Raw genomic sequence first — 16504 nt, forward strand, 5'->3', positions numbered from 1 at the left:
CAGTCTGATAGTCGCTCATTTCCATTAAACGTCTTATAGGATGATCCTCTCAGCTTATGGAACGTAAATCAAGCACGTTGTATATAACATTCACAACACTTTCCTCCACCCGCATCCCTTGCCCGTCGAGAAACATCGGAACGATACGGTAGCAAACACGCCCAACAAAAATGAAGACGGCATTTCGTACCTACGATTCAAATAAATGTTAGTCTCGTTTTCCAATCCCTTCTACCCTCCTCTCTTCCAGAAGCAAGGTTGACTCACATTCCATATGATCACATCCCATGTTCTTCTCAATCGGTCTCTTACACCCAGGACATTGTTTTGTCGTCGCCGCCAACAACTTCTTACTAGCTTCTTCCTCCTCAGCTTTAATATTAGCGTTGGTTCTGTAGTCGTATTCCCTGCATGTTTCGCCTTTGTGCCATTTCATATTGTGGACAACGCAGGAAGTCCTTTCGCAGCCGTCGCACCGAAATTTGGGGGTTTGAGGAAAATGCACTTGGCCGGATTTACAGCCCTTGAGGTTGCACCATCTGAAGCCCGGCTGTGCTTCCTTCCTTGTTCGGTTGTAAAGTTCCACGTAGCTGGGGGTCTTGTCAGTGCATCGAAGGGGGTAGGTTGTGGATGGAGAAGGGGTCTCGGTACCGTTTGAATATCTCCTTCGGGGCAAAATCTCGCATATCCGCGCTTTTCATTGAGATTAAGCAGCTGGGACATTTGATGTCGTCCCACATCTTGGTACTGAATTCCGATTTAATCCATGTACGAAGACATTTCCGGCATACATCGGCCCCGTGCTGACAATCCCTAGTCGGAGGCCGATCGTGAAAATGATGCAAAGAGAGCGTATCGGTACAAACCATACACTCTCTCTTATGCTTATCCTCGGATCGATACATTTCGCGGTGAGCTTGGTGGCTGTCTTTTCGACTGACAGAGTTGTGCTTCGTATCCCTTTTTTGAGTTCTATTGCTCTTAATACCGTCGGACTCTGGCTTTTTCGGGGCCTCTTTAGGTTTTCGATTCCTGTCCGCCACTAGTGATCCTTCTTTCGTTGTTCTTGCTGCAGACTTGGCATGAAGATGATGAGGTAAACGTAGAGGAGTCTGCCTGTGATCGCTTTGGTGTGATCTAGGAGTGGTGCGGTTCGAAATAGCCTGGCCATCGCGGCGCCGTAAGTGGGAATTCGTACGAACTTGATGAATGTTACCTGCATCGGTTCGGGTATTCCCTTTGTTTCGTTCCGATTTGGAAGCACTTTTCCTTCTACGTCGCTCATAAGTCGGGTATTCCGCTGTTCGACTACTCCAAGACTGGCCCATGATTGTACCTAATTGCAGATGAAGATTATGGAATACTCTACGACTACCGGAAGTTCAATCCAATCTCCAGATATCTAACACTTTGTCTGGTAGCAGCTGAAGCTGGAAGCTCGTGACGAACGTAACGGTCCTTGGCGTGGCTGGACTACAAGTACGGGCGAAGTGCGAGGGTTACGTTACTGCAAACATAACCTAACTTGTGAGAAATGCATAAAATCTTAAGATATCTAGCATGGCGATGTTATCAGGCAAGTGCATGTTGAAGAGGATAGCTTTGTGCGCGGGGTCAGCCCATGGAACCGGTCACAGAACCGGTGAGTAAGCTGATTCGTAATTGGTTATCCTCCTCAGAGGACGGGTTGCCCTCCAAGAAGGCTGAGTACCATCTCAAAGACACCCATAGAAGCTTTGTGGTAGGTATCCAGCCTATCAAATGACTTCGATGTACAAAAGAGTATATCTGTACCCGTGCCTCGCTTCGCTATCACGCACCTCAACGGTAGTACCAACCAGATTCGTAACGGTTGCCATAGCAGTCAAGTTCGCCAGCTTCTGAGTTTACTGGCTTCCTCAGGACCGTAATGTCTCCAGGCCAGTATCCCTCCACATCCGGTTCAGCCTCGCCCATCGCCATTAAATTGTTATAAGCGGCTTTCCTTTCTCTGCGAAACTTTCCTATCTCTCCTGCCACATCAAGCAACGGCCCCGTTTCAAGTATATTTTTGCTTGGCTCTGCCGGTACGGCAGGATGGCTAGGTGCAAGTTCTAGCCCATCCATAGCTGCTAAAGGAAGGGTGCGATCTGGCTCACGACCGGGTTGCCCGCACTCTTCGTCATCGAAGAAGGAGAAGTCATGCGCTGCAGCGTCCCAAAATGCTTCTGAATCTCTGTCCTCTGTAGATGATTTCGTTGGATAAGCCCGCCAACTACTGGTGATCTTCTTTGGCGTTGGCTGCGGGGGCGCCATCTCAAGCACCACTCTTCGAAGGGCGAATTGGTTGCGTGCATACTCTTCTTCTGCAACAATACGTCTCCGGCCCGGTGGAAGTACGTATGTATGTCTAGCGCGCTTCCTAGCAATTGAGGCTTCCTCAGCCGCGTCTTGGATGTATTGTATGATTCGATGAATAATCTTCTTCTCGATTGTCATGGTTGGTACGCCGGTAAGAACAAGAGTGTGAAGCTTTGGAAGCACTCCAGGATGTAGTCGAGGCTGAGATGCTTGACGAAAGTCCAAACGAGCTTTCCTGTCTTCGATGTAGTAGAAGGAGCTCGCCCGAGACCTAATCGCAGTATTGCCTGTCAGCTGGGACGGCATGTTACTATCACAAGTTGTTGTGGGTGGTGCAAAGGTTCCTCGTGTGTTGGGAACACCTTCAACTGAGCCAGGCTGGTAGTTCTCATTGATCCTTAAGGGGCTAAGTGGAGTCAACGGCGGATCTACAGGCATGGGCTCTGGGGCATATGCAGGGCCTCGATTGATCTGTAGTGGCTGCAGAGTAACGCTTATCTCAGGAACGATTGTGGCGCTCTGCTTGTCATTATCAGCGTTGCCCGAAGTTGACTTGATAGGTGCTGAGGACAGAGATGCTATTGGCGAGCCAGGAAGCTCAGCCGGGTATGATGCATCCCCAGGCGCCTCAAGAACAGCCGCAGATTGCGAATCAAGCTCAGCTATCGGTAGTTGGACAGCTTCGAGTTCATGCGCACCTGTAGGCTTATATATGCCAAGGTCCCCGTCGAGTTCCGCGCGTGGCGATCTGGGCACTTCGAGAGGCGCATCTTCTGTTACCAATTCGTAGTTGATCCTCAGATATCTCAGATTACCCGAAGCATACTCATTCAGAACGGGAGCGAGTTTTGATACGCTAGGCAGCTCTAAGTCGTCGTCCGGTGATCCTGGCGAGACGGCAGTAGGATTTCTCACTACAGCAGGTAGTATGCCTACATCCAGGACCTGCAAACGCCCAGACCGCAGTAAAGCCGATATGCCTTCAACAGTTACGGCGTTGCTCGAGAGAAATAAATGTGATACTCCGACATCGCTGGTTTCTTCTATTGCAAGGCTACCGACGAAACCCTCAGTGAGTTTCTTGCGAAGATGACCCACAAGATTTTCTGACTCGAACGCCCCCGGTTCGTCGGTAGGGACTGCATTCTGAACCGGCGGCAGTGGGGCACGAGAGGTATGCGCTGCAATAGTAGTCTCTTTCAAGCATAACTCGAGAAGGAGTCGGACGCTAGTGTCTGTCAAGAAGTTGTTGCTTATGTCAAGACTTCTAACACGACTTCCAATTGCGTGCGCAACTATCGAAAACTCTTCATCCTTGATTCCAGTGCCACGGAGGTTCAGGACTCTTAGATTCCGGAGGTACTTTAGGGTGGATAGAACTGCCTTGTCTCTCGCAGCTGCAGTTTTTGATAGATCCAATGAGACGAGATCTGGAAAATGTGGTAGGGCTTCAGCAAGACCCATTGATGTTGCATTCATGCAGCTGGAAGCGTCGAGTAGGCGTAAGCCGAACACTGGATACGCAGTGGGGCGAGCTGACCTCCATCGCAGACTCGAGTGTCGCAGGCTCAAGAGAGAAGCATGATCGAAGAATGGCAGGCTATCTACGATCAAGCACTGTAGACGAGGCAGGTGCTCGAGGCAGTCTCGGAGCCATTCTGCATGCGGCCCATCATACAGCTCCGCATGGGCTGGCGGAAAACGTAAAGTATGCGTAAGCTCCCGTACGGAGGCTCGCGCATAAGGCAAAGTACGCTTAAACCGTGTGAGTGCCACTATCAGGCGTTAGATAGTAGACTAGCCTTCATGTTGTAGTATCTTACCATAAACAGTATCGTTCTCGACCCCAAAATGTGAGGCTGGACTACCCCAGAGGTTCGGTGTGAAAGTTTGGTGCCATTGCCGACAAACTAGAGCTGCAGAGCACAGATCTTGAGAGGGCAGATATGGAGCGACGAGCACCCAAGGATCGCGTCGCATCACGCTTTCGTAGGATGGAAGAAGGTCGTCCATAGTGGCCAGTGGACACGAGTAGCATTTAAAGAGCCGTAGTGTTGTTATGGCATATCCGTTCTATCGCCACTCAAAAACTTAGTGGAGATGAGGAACGGGAATACAGACACGAGTACAAATTTCGCCCACAGCAGGATGTGCACGCGCATCGTTTGGTAGACGGTGGATGGTAGGCTGAGTCGTGAGGCTGTGTTACGGTTGATCGGCTCACTGCTGCAGCCCTGCGAATGATGCAACAGATGGCGGGCCTGACTTCCTAACCCAATTTGGCGACCTCGCTATCAAAAGATTGCCTACTTGCTTGCATCTGGCGACAACACTCTATGCCTGCGCGAGTCGGCGTTTTGTCTTCTGATGCTGGCACTCATGACCGAAAAGTCTTTCAGCCGCAGTAAAAACGAGATATTTAACTATCGAAAAGCTTGTCGCTATGTATTCTGATGCTGCCTTCTCACTCATCAACTGGTAACATCCATGATTTCGCTTGCAAATTTGCTTCTCGCTCTGATCCTAGGACCATAGAAGACCAGAATCCAAGGTACTATGGTTAACAATGCGCCAATTCCTCCCAGCAGACTACTCGCTGGGCCGTAGCCAAGTTTATTATACATTTGAGTTGTAATAAGTGGGAAGATTCCGCCTGTATCGAAGTCAGCATATGTCCACTAGTAATCAACGAAGACGACTCACCAAGCATGTTCCGGCAGAAAGACTGCGCCGCTAGTGCTGAACTCGCATAGCGATGATACGTATCTGCGAGAAAGTTGAAGGTCGCAAGGTAGATGCTGAAGATTCCGATAGTAGCAATACCAATTGCGATTGCTGGTACAACCCAATGAATATCAGGGAAGCTCGTCCAACCAAACATGAAAAGACCAATAGGCATACAGGCGCTTTCTATGCAAGCAAAGTAGAGGCGGCCTTCGGGAGTGCCTGTTAGTTTTCCGTTCCTCTTCGCAATTTTCTCTTGGTAAATTGACAATATAGTCGAGAAGATACTAGCTATTCCCATAGACGCGAAGACAGCGTTGGCTTGTTGTAGTGAGAAACCATGGTTGCTCTGGAACACCAGTGGAATGGCCGCTAGAGTGAGATAAAGTACAGCCCAGGAAAAGGCCACCCAGAGCGAGAACCAGAATACTACGGGTTCGGTGAAGAGAAGATGGAATGGTCGGTAAAGAGAGACTCCTATCATCTTGCTGAGAGAAGCCCGTTCCTCATCTGATCGTACTTTCCATCTCAAACGTTGCGATACCATGTTCTCAGGCTTTTCGGCATCGTGGATGTTGAAGCCATAATATCCGGACGCCTCGCGGGCCTCGTACCACTTGTTCAAAGCTTTGGCCTTCTTGGACAGAAGAACTGATCCGCGGGTTTCTTTAAATACAACACACATCAGCACGACCACTGCCGCGCATGCAATAGCTTGTACGTAGAATATCCACCTCCAAGACGTGTTCTGTGCAATAAAGCCACACACTAATGGCCCCCAGGACGTGCCGAACAATGCAGCGCCCGAGAACAGAGCCATGGGGGTGTTGCGATCCTCAGCATGGTATATGTCAGACACCACTCCGCCAACCATAGTCGAGAATGTAGATCCACCTACACCCAAAAAGAACCGCGCAACGAGCATACCAGCATAAGACTGCGTGAGGCCAGAGCAGAGCTGACATATCACAAATAGTATACCAGAAGCGAGGAAAACTGGTCGTCGGCCATTGATCTCAGAGAAGGGGGCCAGAACCATCGGCGCGATGGCGAAGCCGGTCGTAAAGGTCGTGATGCCGACAAGCGCTGCAACACTGCTGACACCCCATTCCTGCGTCATTTGCCCAACGCCCGGGCTGTAAGCTCCGGCTGAGAACGCAGTAAGCGCCGTGATGAAACATGACACGCATATCGTGAATCTTTTTCTTGTCTCGGACCAATCGAAAGGGTTCGTATATTTGGTAAGATTTGGGGGCCCAGGTGGAGCTTCCTGATCGGGTTGCGTCGGATGGATAGTTGTCGGATGCGGAAGTTCGACGTCGAATGTGAGATATCGCCAAACGACTTCTGAACTCTGAATGTCTTTTTGCGATGCGAATTCGCTACTGGCGCTGTTCTTTCCATAATAGTATTCTTTCTCTGGCTCGTTGTCTGGTTCGGTTGTGGAATCGTGACTTGCGGGTTCCTCTGCCGAAGTCCTGTGCATGTCCGGCAATATGCTTATTCCCGCTTGGCTTCGCGAATCGGTAGCTCCAAGCTCAGAGGTCTCTGGAAGGTTGATCTCTGGATTGGCAGCCATGCTGCCACGAACTCCTTCTCTTCAATAGAAAGGCCAAAAGGGTGTGCTGGAGATATCGTAATGAACGCGTCAGAGTTCAAGAGCAAGCGTGAATCCGGTGACGATGAAAAGCTCGACCTTCATAGCTTAAGCGGCGGGTTAGGTCTGGTCCGCTAACCCACACACCCGTAGCCGAAATGTATCCCAACGAACAACTGGACGGTGTGAGACGCCCGGTTCTATTCCGAAGTGGTGGACAAAAGTTGATTGTATTGGTCGGGAATAGGAGTACTTCTCCATCGTCCAGGCCCGCCTTGCATGGGGCGTCCCGCTTCGGGCTAAACTTGGGAATTATCGTGCTCACTGACACGCCAAGGCCGCCTCAAAATCTTTGAACTGGGCGGAAAACAGGGTCGATCTGATGCGTCATGCGGGAAGGATGCTGGTGTGCCTCGAACAGAGACAACTCAACCCGGACGAGCGAATGGCTCCCCGACCAGCGACAATGCCAGCGGGAAGTACCGGCACTTTCCCAAAAGCAAACACTTTCTTCGCTCTCCGATTCTGCGATAACCGGTACAAGATGTAATGTCTTTGAAAAGTGGGGATAGCGGATGTTTAGTTTCGGATGTTCGGCCTAAATGTTCGATGAACCGCCAGGCGCAGAGCAATTAGGAGCTGCGCAAGGCTGCTGCCAGGGGACCGCATGGAGGAGTAGAAGTAGTGATGTTCATATGTAACACATGAATCTGCAGCCTTCATGTCGCACCGGCTGCGAGAAGCTTGAAGCCACGACCATGATGGATTTCGCGCGACATGACAGATGACAGCTGTTCAGCGATGCATTGACAAGGGCACGCGCTGAAACAGAGTTACCCAGCCTGAGAGCGGACCCCATGCTTCCGCGCACTGCCCTAGGAGCATTGTTTGCCGAAGTGATATATGGTGAACCGGTGATGAACGAAACTTCCTTCAATCGCTTTGCCAAATACATAGGTACCGGGGTACGCAGTCGAGCTACCCGCCATGATACCTAGGTACCAACACCAACATAGACAAGCAGACAGTACGCACATTGCAAAGCCTGACGTCCTTAGGATCTCGCCTCACATGAACGGTGGTCTTCTCGTTGAACGGTTCGCGAATAATCTGACCCGATTTGGAGGATGCTTACCCAGCGCATACTAGAGCAGCGATGAGGAATTTCCTATCTGTCTCATTGGCTTTTATCAGCCTCCAATTGCGACAAATGCTCGGCAGGAGGGGCGACTCATTGGCAGCGCAGCACCGCCGGAGATATCGAGTCTATGATTCGCCTGCTGGCCAACGACGTGGAATATTCGAGCGGCAGAAAAGCTTTGGTGGAGATACGTGACATGACGCCATATACGCTAGCTAGAAGTGTTGCTTGTCGATTGTTAGGTACGGCCTTTACAAGAAGACAGATGACCCCACTACTTCGACTCTCCCTCTGACAAACCTACAGCTTCTTAATCAATCGCTCGGAAGATACTTTGACATCTTCTTCAAGCCCACTTGTACACGGAACTAAGATTCAGGTATGGCAACTTGCTTTCGCCTGCCCCGCCACTTACCCCACATGTTTGCGGAGTTTGCTTGGACACGACTGACATGAGCACGAGCACAGAAGACACAATGAGCGACCGACCAGAACCCCTCAGGCTCGGCTCCAAGGCCCCCAATTTCAAGGCCGAGACGACCCAAGGACCCATCGACTTCCACGAGTTCATCGGCGACAACTGGGTTATTCTTTTCTCTCACCCTGAGGATTACACTCCTGTCTGCACAACTGAGCTCGGTGCTTTCGCCAAGTTGGAGCCTGAGTTCAGCCGTCGCGGTGCCAAGCTCATTGGTCTCTCAGCCAACACAGTAGAAAGTCATGGAGGCTGGATCAAGGACATTGACGAGATCTCGGGAAGCAGCCTCAAGTTCCCCATCATCGGCGACAAGGACAGGCAGGTCGCCTTGGCATACGACATGTGAGTAGGAGGAATCACACGATGCTAGTGACACGCGTCTGACAATCGCCAGGATCGATCACCAAGATGCCACCAACGTCGATAGCAAGGGAATCGCCTTTACAATCCGCTCAGTCTTCATCATCGACCCCAAGAAGACCATCCGCCTCATCCTTTCTTACCCAGCAAGCACAGGCAGGAACACTGCGGAGGTCTTGCGTGTCTTGGACAGTTTGCAGACTGGTGACAAGCACAAAATTACTACTCCTATCAACTGGGTTCCAGGTGATGACGTTATCGTCCACCCCTCTGTTAAGACCGAGGACGCCAAGACCATGTTCCCTGATATCAGAATTGTTAAGCCTTACCTGCGCTTTACTCCTCTCCCGTAAGTTTTATAGTTACGAAATGCTTTCGAGACATGCGCTGACTTGATAAACAGGAAAGAGAAGACGACTGCGGCATAGACGCAAACATTATCGACGATAAGATACCTTGAGATGAGACAATCATGACAGCCTATACCAATATTGTGGCGATGGCTGTTGGGATCCATCGAATAATTATAGCCCAGACTATGCTTAGCTGTGAGAATAGACAAGGCACAATCATGAGAATGAAGTTGGTCTACCTTCGCATGCTTTCCAGGTCGTGTCTAATAGCCATGCTATGCTGATATCACTTGCGACTATTGGTCAACAACGTCACGTTTCGTGGGCCAAAGTTACCTTGCACCGTATACGAGGGAAAAACCGAACAGGTGTAGACATAACAAGCTTTACCTTGCAGCCTACATTATCTTCTAATAAGATAACTTATCAAGATTAACAGTATTATAGTCTTCTAGGTTTTTCATCTATATCTATATAGCTCTCTGTATGCTCTTTTGTAGTAGGAAGGAGTACTCTTAAAGAGGAAGTTTTTTTTTCTTTGATACAGTGTTGCAAGCCGTGTGTTGATAAGACGTTCAAGTGTATTCTCTAAGATGGCTCTTCAAAGCCACCAGAGACGGTGATACATAAGAAGCGAGACGCGCCAGGACTCTGAGCGAAGTCGTATCTAAAGATTCCATCTAACGACTGGAGAGACGGGCACACCCGGAATAATAACAACAAAGATCGCTCATTCCTGTCTTCGCCAATACCTTCTTAACATAACCTAGCATTTTGTAGAGAATACCACAAAAGTGGCCGCGGGCGAATCTGAAAGAAAGCAGAGTCCCTCAGCGCGACTCGAGGTACTGATAATCGGCAGGAGTGAAACCGTAGTTGCCATCAGGGAACATGGTACCGAGGTGGGACTGGCGGGCTTTCGAGTGGGCTGGCGGACCATGCGAGCGTGTCCGCTTACCCTCGTATCCATCATCACCTAACCTCTTGGAGTGATTCCTGGAGCCAGAGTAGCAGAGTCGTCAGCGTTGAAGAGAATGTCAGAAGAGTGGAAAGGTGAAGAAGAAGAAGAGAAACAGGGAGTGAGCGACGGGAAAGGCGAGACTAAAAACGGCGGGAAAAGAGCAGTAAAGGTCTCAAAAACTTAATAACAGACGAGAGTGTTCCGAGGTTTACCAAGCTCTTTCTTTTGCGATGTACCCGAGTCATGCGTTTCGCAACCATACGCGTCCTTTGCGAGACTCAAAGCAACGCGGTTTGGGGAATATCGATTAGTTTCTCCATGTACAGTGTTGTAACAAAGGCGCGATACTAGGTCGTCTTTTCGTCGGCTTTGAAGCGCACTGCTAGTACCTGGGCTCCAATTTGAAATTAAGAGCGACGGTGCGAAATAGCGAGAGGCTACGTCTCGGTCCAGTCCGACGCACTACCAGGAAGCCTCCGACTACCATAGTAACTTCCAAATACCGCTTTCCCAGGTACTAGTCCAGCTTCACCGATCATCCGATATGAACATCCAGATGGGCCTCCTACGCTAACAGCGCCTCTAATCTTGAACATACGATTGTTGATTTGTTGCCCCAACATTCATTGCGCTAATTTGTTTTCGCGACCGTGCTCTTGCGTCGATGAATCCTCTTTGCAAGCCTTGCTGAGCCAAAAGTGTGCGGTGCCCTCGCATCTCGAGAACGGACGTCAGTATCGCTGGTATCGCTGGTATCGCACACTGACGTCCTTGCGGCCTGAAATTGGCGCCTGTGGCTCGGGGTACCCTCTAACGGTCTGATTGTCAAGTCTCAGCCTATCATTCCAGCTCGGATCTCCCTCCGCCTCCACACCCTCCGTCGCCTGCCCTGCCTACTACTGTTTCACCCCACCGGAAAGTCTTCAGCTATCAGAGTGCTGCAGCCGCTCTGCCTCTGAATACGTCCAACATCGATACCTTGCTAGCGAACCTGCAGGCGCCAGGACTGACGATTCTCGCCAAGGCTCTAGTCCATTTCCAGCGTAGAGGCCTCCACACGAACCTCGCTGTCATCTGTATCGCGCGAGTTCAGCAGCACCACGCGTTGAATACCGCCTCTTCCTTCTCTGCATACGTCTACCGTTCCCCTGGATCATCTTCCCCGCTCGCTCCCGTGTGTGGCGATTCTCGCTCAAAAGTAAGGCTCGTCTTCCTTTTATAAGCCTGCACCCCTCTCTTTGTTTCGTTTGTCGATTTTCAGCCCATGCCGCCAGCATCAACATGTTGTGTCGTTTTCCCTTCCCGTATCCTTAGCCATTACATCTCAAAAAGAGCTGGAATTTTTCATTGTCCTACCATAAGGCGCTGCGTCGTAAGATCACTGTTCGTATCACGGTAGCAAGTCGCACTGCAGCAACATGCCCTTCCCTAATGTGTAAAGATGGCTTTTCAACTTGCGGTAGGGCCTTTCTTTGTAACCCGCACCTTGCAAAGACGCCTGCATTGGAAGTATGTTGCAGCCCATGACAGATCATTTCAAAACCAGGCCATTCCTCATCTTTCAGCATTACTTTGCATCTCCAATCTCATCCTGCATACTGGTCGCTAACCATGGCACTGCCTCTAGGTTTATTCTATCCCTCTGTCGGTGCTAGTACCGAGCGATTGGGCGACACATCGTTGTTTTGGAAAAGACCAAGAGAAATAAACATCAGACAGGTCTTGACCAGAAAGAAACGTTCTGTCGACTCTACGGGTTCTCTTTCCAGCACTTATCGCAGGGTCCACTTGGAAACTCCACTGGAATCCAATTGGTCTCGTCGAATCGAATCTAAGCACGTGCCCATCGTCCATGATCAGATTGTAACACCTAAAAGTCTCTGTACGAGTTTTGACCTCAGCTCTCCGCCATCGAGTAGCTGTCCTAGCCTCTCCGGAATTCCCTGGCCGAGCAGCAAATCCCTGATCAGATCTCCCAGCGTTAAGTCTCGTCATGTGGAGATTGTGATACCAAATTGGGCTATACCTCTACAGAAATTCTCATCCTCTTCCGTCGAGCTACTTCTTGATCTTGGTGGACCTCAGCACGTTACCGCTTCGCTACAAAGCCCGCGCAGCATGGCTAGCCGAACTCACACCCTGGATTCCCAAACATCGGCACCTTTTACATCGAGTTTGAACAATAGCCAAACAAGTTTGAATCATCAAGACGGTCAAGATGGCGGATCCGACCGGCCACCAACATCTTCAACTCGGACGCCTGGCATGTCTCAGTCTCCAGCTATGCTCGCAGGACTTGCAACACCGACAAGTTCAACGGCAGGATTGTCGGGTTTAGTCTGCAATGTACATCGTACAACTGGAAGAGAACCGCATCCCCTCGTGGGCGCCACTACCACCATACTAGGCGACAAATTATATGTTTTTGGCGGCCGCCGACTCTCCCGGACGAGACCGCAGCTTACGTCGGACTTGTACGAACTCGATCTCGTCAAGCGCCACTGGACAAAGGTCGATGCAAAAGGTGATATTCCGCCCCCTCGGTATTTCCACAGCGTCTGCCCACTTGGTGACACGAAACTCGTCTGTTATGGAGGCATGTCACCTGTAAGTCCGTCTTCTAACCAAGCAACTTCTGTGATACAAGGTGCTCCTGCCGATGCTCAACCTGAAGTGGTGGTCATGTCCGATGTCCACATCTACGATGCGCTTACAAGAGAGTGGATGCATGTCGCCACAACCGATCCACCCCAAGGTCGTTATGCACATTGCGCAACCATACTTCCAAGCTCTGCCGTTTTCAGTTCGACATCAGCCGCTGTAACAGCCATACGGCACAACCCACCTTCATCGAATCCGAACCAGGGTTCTCTTGGCGTGCAGTTGGACGGCGAGGGTGGCGCGGAAATGCTCGTCGTGGGCGGGCAGGATAGTGCCAACCACTACATTGAGCAGATTAGCGTTTTCAATCTCCGGAGCCTCAAATGGACGGAAACGAGCACATTAGGCAGAAGTTGCGGCGCTTATCGAAGCGTGGTTGCGCCTCTCACCAGTATCGACCCCAGCGATATTGGCGGAGGAACACGGCAAGCTGGCGAAGCAAGAGCACCCGAAGAGCGGATCTCCAACAAGACTGGCGAGTCATCAATGCTCATATATTCCAACTACAATTTCCTAGACGTCAAGCTCGAATTACAAGTACGGCATCCCGATGGAACCCTGTCCGAGAAGCCAATGCACGGCAATTTCTCACCACCAGGCCTCCGATTTCCAAACGGCGGTGTCATAAACAATCACTTTGTAGTAAGCGGTACATTCTTGACCTCCTCAAAACAAGAATATGCTTTATGGGCTCTCGACTTGCGAACACTAAGTTGGGGCCGCATCGAAGCTGGTGGTAACATCTTCAGCCAGGGTAGCTGGAACAGAGGAGTGTTGTGGAACCGTCGAAATAGCTTCGTTATTCTTGGAAACCGCAAGAGAAGTCTGGTTGAAGACTACAATCATCGGCGCATCAATTTCTCGAACATATGCGTGGTTGAACTAGAGGCATTTGGACTCTACGATAATCCACGCAAAGTAACACCAGCATCGGGATTCAGCTCTGTAAGCGCACCGCCCCAGCACGATCGACTTGATATGCTTGCAGGCGGTCGCACGTTATTACCCGCGGCCACCGAGCTAGGTCAGCTGGCTTTAGGCATGCGAGAACTTGCGGACATGGATTTCCTAGCCTTACACGGCGAGCGCATCCCCGTTAACTCTCACATTATTGCTCGACGCTGGGGCCCCTATTTCAATCAGCTGCTCCGCGAGAGTGCCCAAAGCGCTGAGAAAGAAAATGCTGAGGCAGCGACTCTACGACCTACTGCCACAATGCATCCATCAAGGAACTCGAGCATCACCATTACACCTTCTATCAGGACAACTTACTCAACCGCAACAACACTCACCGCCAACACTATAACGCCATCCGAGGCCACAGCCGTATCAGCGAACTCCTATTCCTCACTGAGCCCCCCAGAACCTTCATCGCACTCGCCATCGCAACGGCCTCGAACATTATTCCTCCCACACACACATCTTACACTTCAAGCCCTTATACATTTCCTATACACATCATCACTACCACCACATAACTCACCCCTATGCTCACCGCAGATTCTTTGTTCTCTACTTCAGCTGGCGCGACCATACCACATCGACGGCTTACTGGAAGCGATCATCGAGAGACTTCATATCTTATTAGACAACAGAAACACTGCGGCAATCTTCAACGCTGCAGCCATGGCGGCTGGCGGCGGCTCCGGTATCGCGTTCAAGGGTGTCAACGGCGTGTCAGGCACGAACGGAACAACGAATGGCTTCTCAACCTCTGTTTCAAGCAACAATACTACAGTTGCCGACGTAGAACGGAGCCTGGATGCTGGCCTTCGCGCACTCCGCGTCAACACTGATGTAGATCGGAATCACGATGACGAAGTCAGCTCAGCGGCGTCTGAAGCAACATCAGCTTCAGCATCTGATAGCGGATTTGGAGATGGAAGTGGCATCGAAGACCGAGAGACATGGAATGGGGAGATGAGTGCAGTAGTTGGGCTACAAAAGCGAGGACTGAGGGGCCTCATGGAGGGCCGCAGAATCAGGGAAATGGGTAGAGGAAGAGACAGAAGCAGAGACGATGGCGCCATGGGCAACGGAGATGGAGTAGGCCTTGGCTTGCAGGGCGCTTGATAAGAAGACAGAAGCGGACTGGCAAGACTGGTCATCTATATAGCGAGAAGGGGTTGGTAGAGAGTGGCGTTCGTTCTTTCTTCGATGGGAAATTTTCATGATGATATTGGAAATCTAGGGATTTGATATAGGTGAACCCAACGTAGGGACTGCTATGATTTTCCGTACCTCCATTGCCATACTCTTGGTGCCACCTTCTGCAACCGATGGCATCTTAGTCTTCGTTGCGATACACGCATAGCCGCTGCTACATGCACGGAGAGGCGGAGGGTAGGTCTCGATTGCGAAGCTCCCCGCAATCTCAGAAGGCTCGTCCTGGTAGCGATCGTGGAAGTATAGGGGCCACGGGCTTGTTGCGGAGTTCTATAGTTGTTCTTGGCCGTGGATGCATTCTCACTTTGCCTCTGGGAAGTGGCGCTGTAATGAGTCGACGAACTCGATGAGAGCACACAGCGTCCTTGTTGCCAGCTCCTCGACAACGGCGAACATCCTCTCTTGTGGACACTGGCTCACTTCTCTCAACGGTATACTCTAGCAACCTCAGGTACTCTCGGCATATATGGTGGTGGTGGCGCCTCGAATGCGCCTCTCTCATCCCAACCCCCCGTCTTCCCCCTGATCATCCTTCCAGACGGTAATCTCACTGTCGCTACGCCATCTTCAGTTCCGAGCACTTTGAGCCCATTTCCCAGCCCACCATTGGCGCGCACAGCGCGTTCTCGAGCGTATCTGCGACTGCGACTTCGCACGTACACCAAGCTGAGTACGACGCCGACAAAGGCACCGACGAAAATGATGATGACGAGGATGATGGTGCGGTGCGTTGTGCAGGAAGAGTCGTAGGCTGTTTCGCAGTACTCTGAACGTCTTAAGAGTGTAAGCGAGTCGTCTAGGGTGAGAGTGTGTGGTGCCATTGAGTGAAGTGGCTGGCTGTGTGTTATGTGATGATGTTTTGTATGCGATGTGTGAAGAGCAAAGAAGTACCAAATGATGGACTTGTATACGGAATATGGCCTCGAAGCGCGAATCTACCTACTACATATCTCTTTTTGCGACCTCGCTATCTTAATCAATCAGTTCAGTCCACATACACAACAAACCCATTCGCCGGCCTAAGGCGCAGCAGCCTCACAAGATATTCGCGACTTCAAGGATCCCATGCATCCTCAACAACGCCTCAATCAACTTGAGAGAGACATTCCTACCTGTGCTCTCCTCAGGTGTCAAGGCGGGTCTCATCTTGCGGTTCCCGTTGGACGATGGCTTTGCGGGCGCCTCTAATCATCTGCATGCACTGCCCCGCACGTTGGGCCTTGGGTCAGCCTTGTCGGGCGGCTTTTGGCGTCCCAGTCCATGCGAGTGAGGCGCACTGTATGGCCATTTGGCAACCTTATCCTTTGTGAGGTTATGTGTTGAGTACAATGAATGGAAAAACCTTCTATCGCATGAGTTGATGATACCTAGGTAATGGTGACGCTTGCAGCGTGGGAGTCGCGAGGGCCGACCGCCATGCCTGTGACCCGCGACAGCACCCCTTTCGAACGCGCACAACAGGTGGAGATCTCCAAATATAATTGACATATCTTTAATGATTCAAGGCATCTGTTGTTTCAATGCCGCATGTTGATATCCGCTTTCAGCATCTGGTATTTCAGTCTTACAGTTAAGCTGTTGGACGGCGCTTCGCGACACAGGACTGTGCCACACCAGCGCACATCACGCTGGGGCTTAGCTGTGCCTTTTGGTCGCGGGATTCTACCAAAACTCCAGGCAACGTACCATTGCGTGATTGTGTAATTATGCCCTAGGCGGTCTT

At 50.8% G+C, this 16504-nt stretch overlaps 4 protein-coding genes across 4 annotated transcripts; 2 read left to right on the top strand and 2 right to left on the bottom strand.

Moving 5' to 3' along the window:
* Positions 1-1821: 1821 nt before the first annotated feature.
* Positions 1822-4353, bottom strand: J4E82_009374 (uncharacterized protein; the record flags this gene model as incomplete). Its single annotated transcript, XM_051735599.1, has 2 exons — positions 1822-4115; positions 4164-4353. 2 exons carry the CDS (start codon positions 4351-4353, stop codon positions 1822-1824), a joined length of 2484 nt encoding a protein of 827 aa, XP_051584625.1.
* Positions 4354-4811: 458 nt separating this feature from the next.
* J4E82_009375 (uncharacterized protein) lies at positions 4812-6643 on the bottom strand (the record flags this gene model as incomplete). Its single annotated transcript, XM_051735600.1, has 2 exons — positions 4812-4993; positions 5044-6643. The coding sequence occupies 2 exons, from the start codon at positions 6641-6643 to the stop codon at positions 4812-4814; spliced, it is 1782 nt and encodes a 593-aa protein (XP_051584626.1).
* A 1635-nt stretch (positions 6644-8278) lies between these two features.
* Positions 8279-9068, top strand: J4E82_009376 (uncharacterized protein; the record flags this gene model as incomplete). The annotated part of the gene is made up of 3 exons (XM_051735601.1): positions 8279-8622; positions 8675-8989; positions 9044-9068. The coding sequence occupies 3 exons, from the start codon at positions 8279-8281 to the stop codon at positions 9066-9068; spliced, it is 684 nt and encodes a 227-aa protein (XP_051584627.1).
* A 3484-nt stretch (positions 9069-12552) lies between these two features.
* J4E82_009377 (uncharacterized protein) lies at positions 12553-14688 on the top strand (the record flags this gene model as incomplete). The annotated part of the gene is made up of 1 exon (XM_051735602.1): positions 12553-14688. The coding sequence occupies one exon, from the start codon at positions 12553-12555 to the stop codon at positions 14686-14688; it is 2136 nt and encodes a 711-aa protein (XP_051584628.1).
* Positions 14689-16504: the final 1816 nt, after the last annotated feature.

Source organism: Alternaria postmessia, assembly GCF_024291825.1.
Source record: "Alternaria postmessia strain BMP 2775 chromosome Unknown scaffold_89, whole genome shotgun sequence".
NCBI lineage: Eukaryota > Fungi > Ascomycota > Dothideomycetes > Pleosporales > Pleosporaceae > Alternaria > Alternaria postmessia.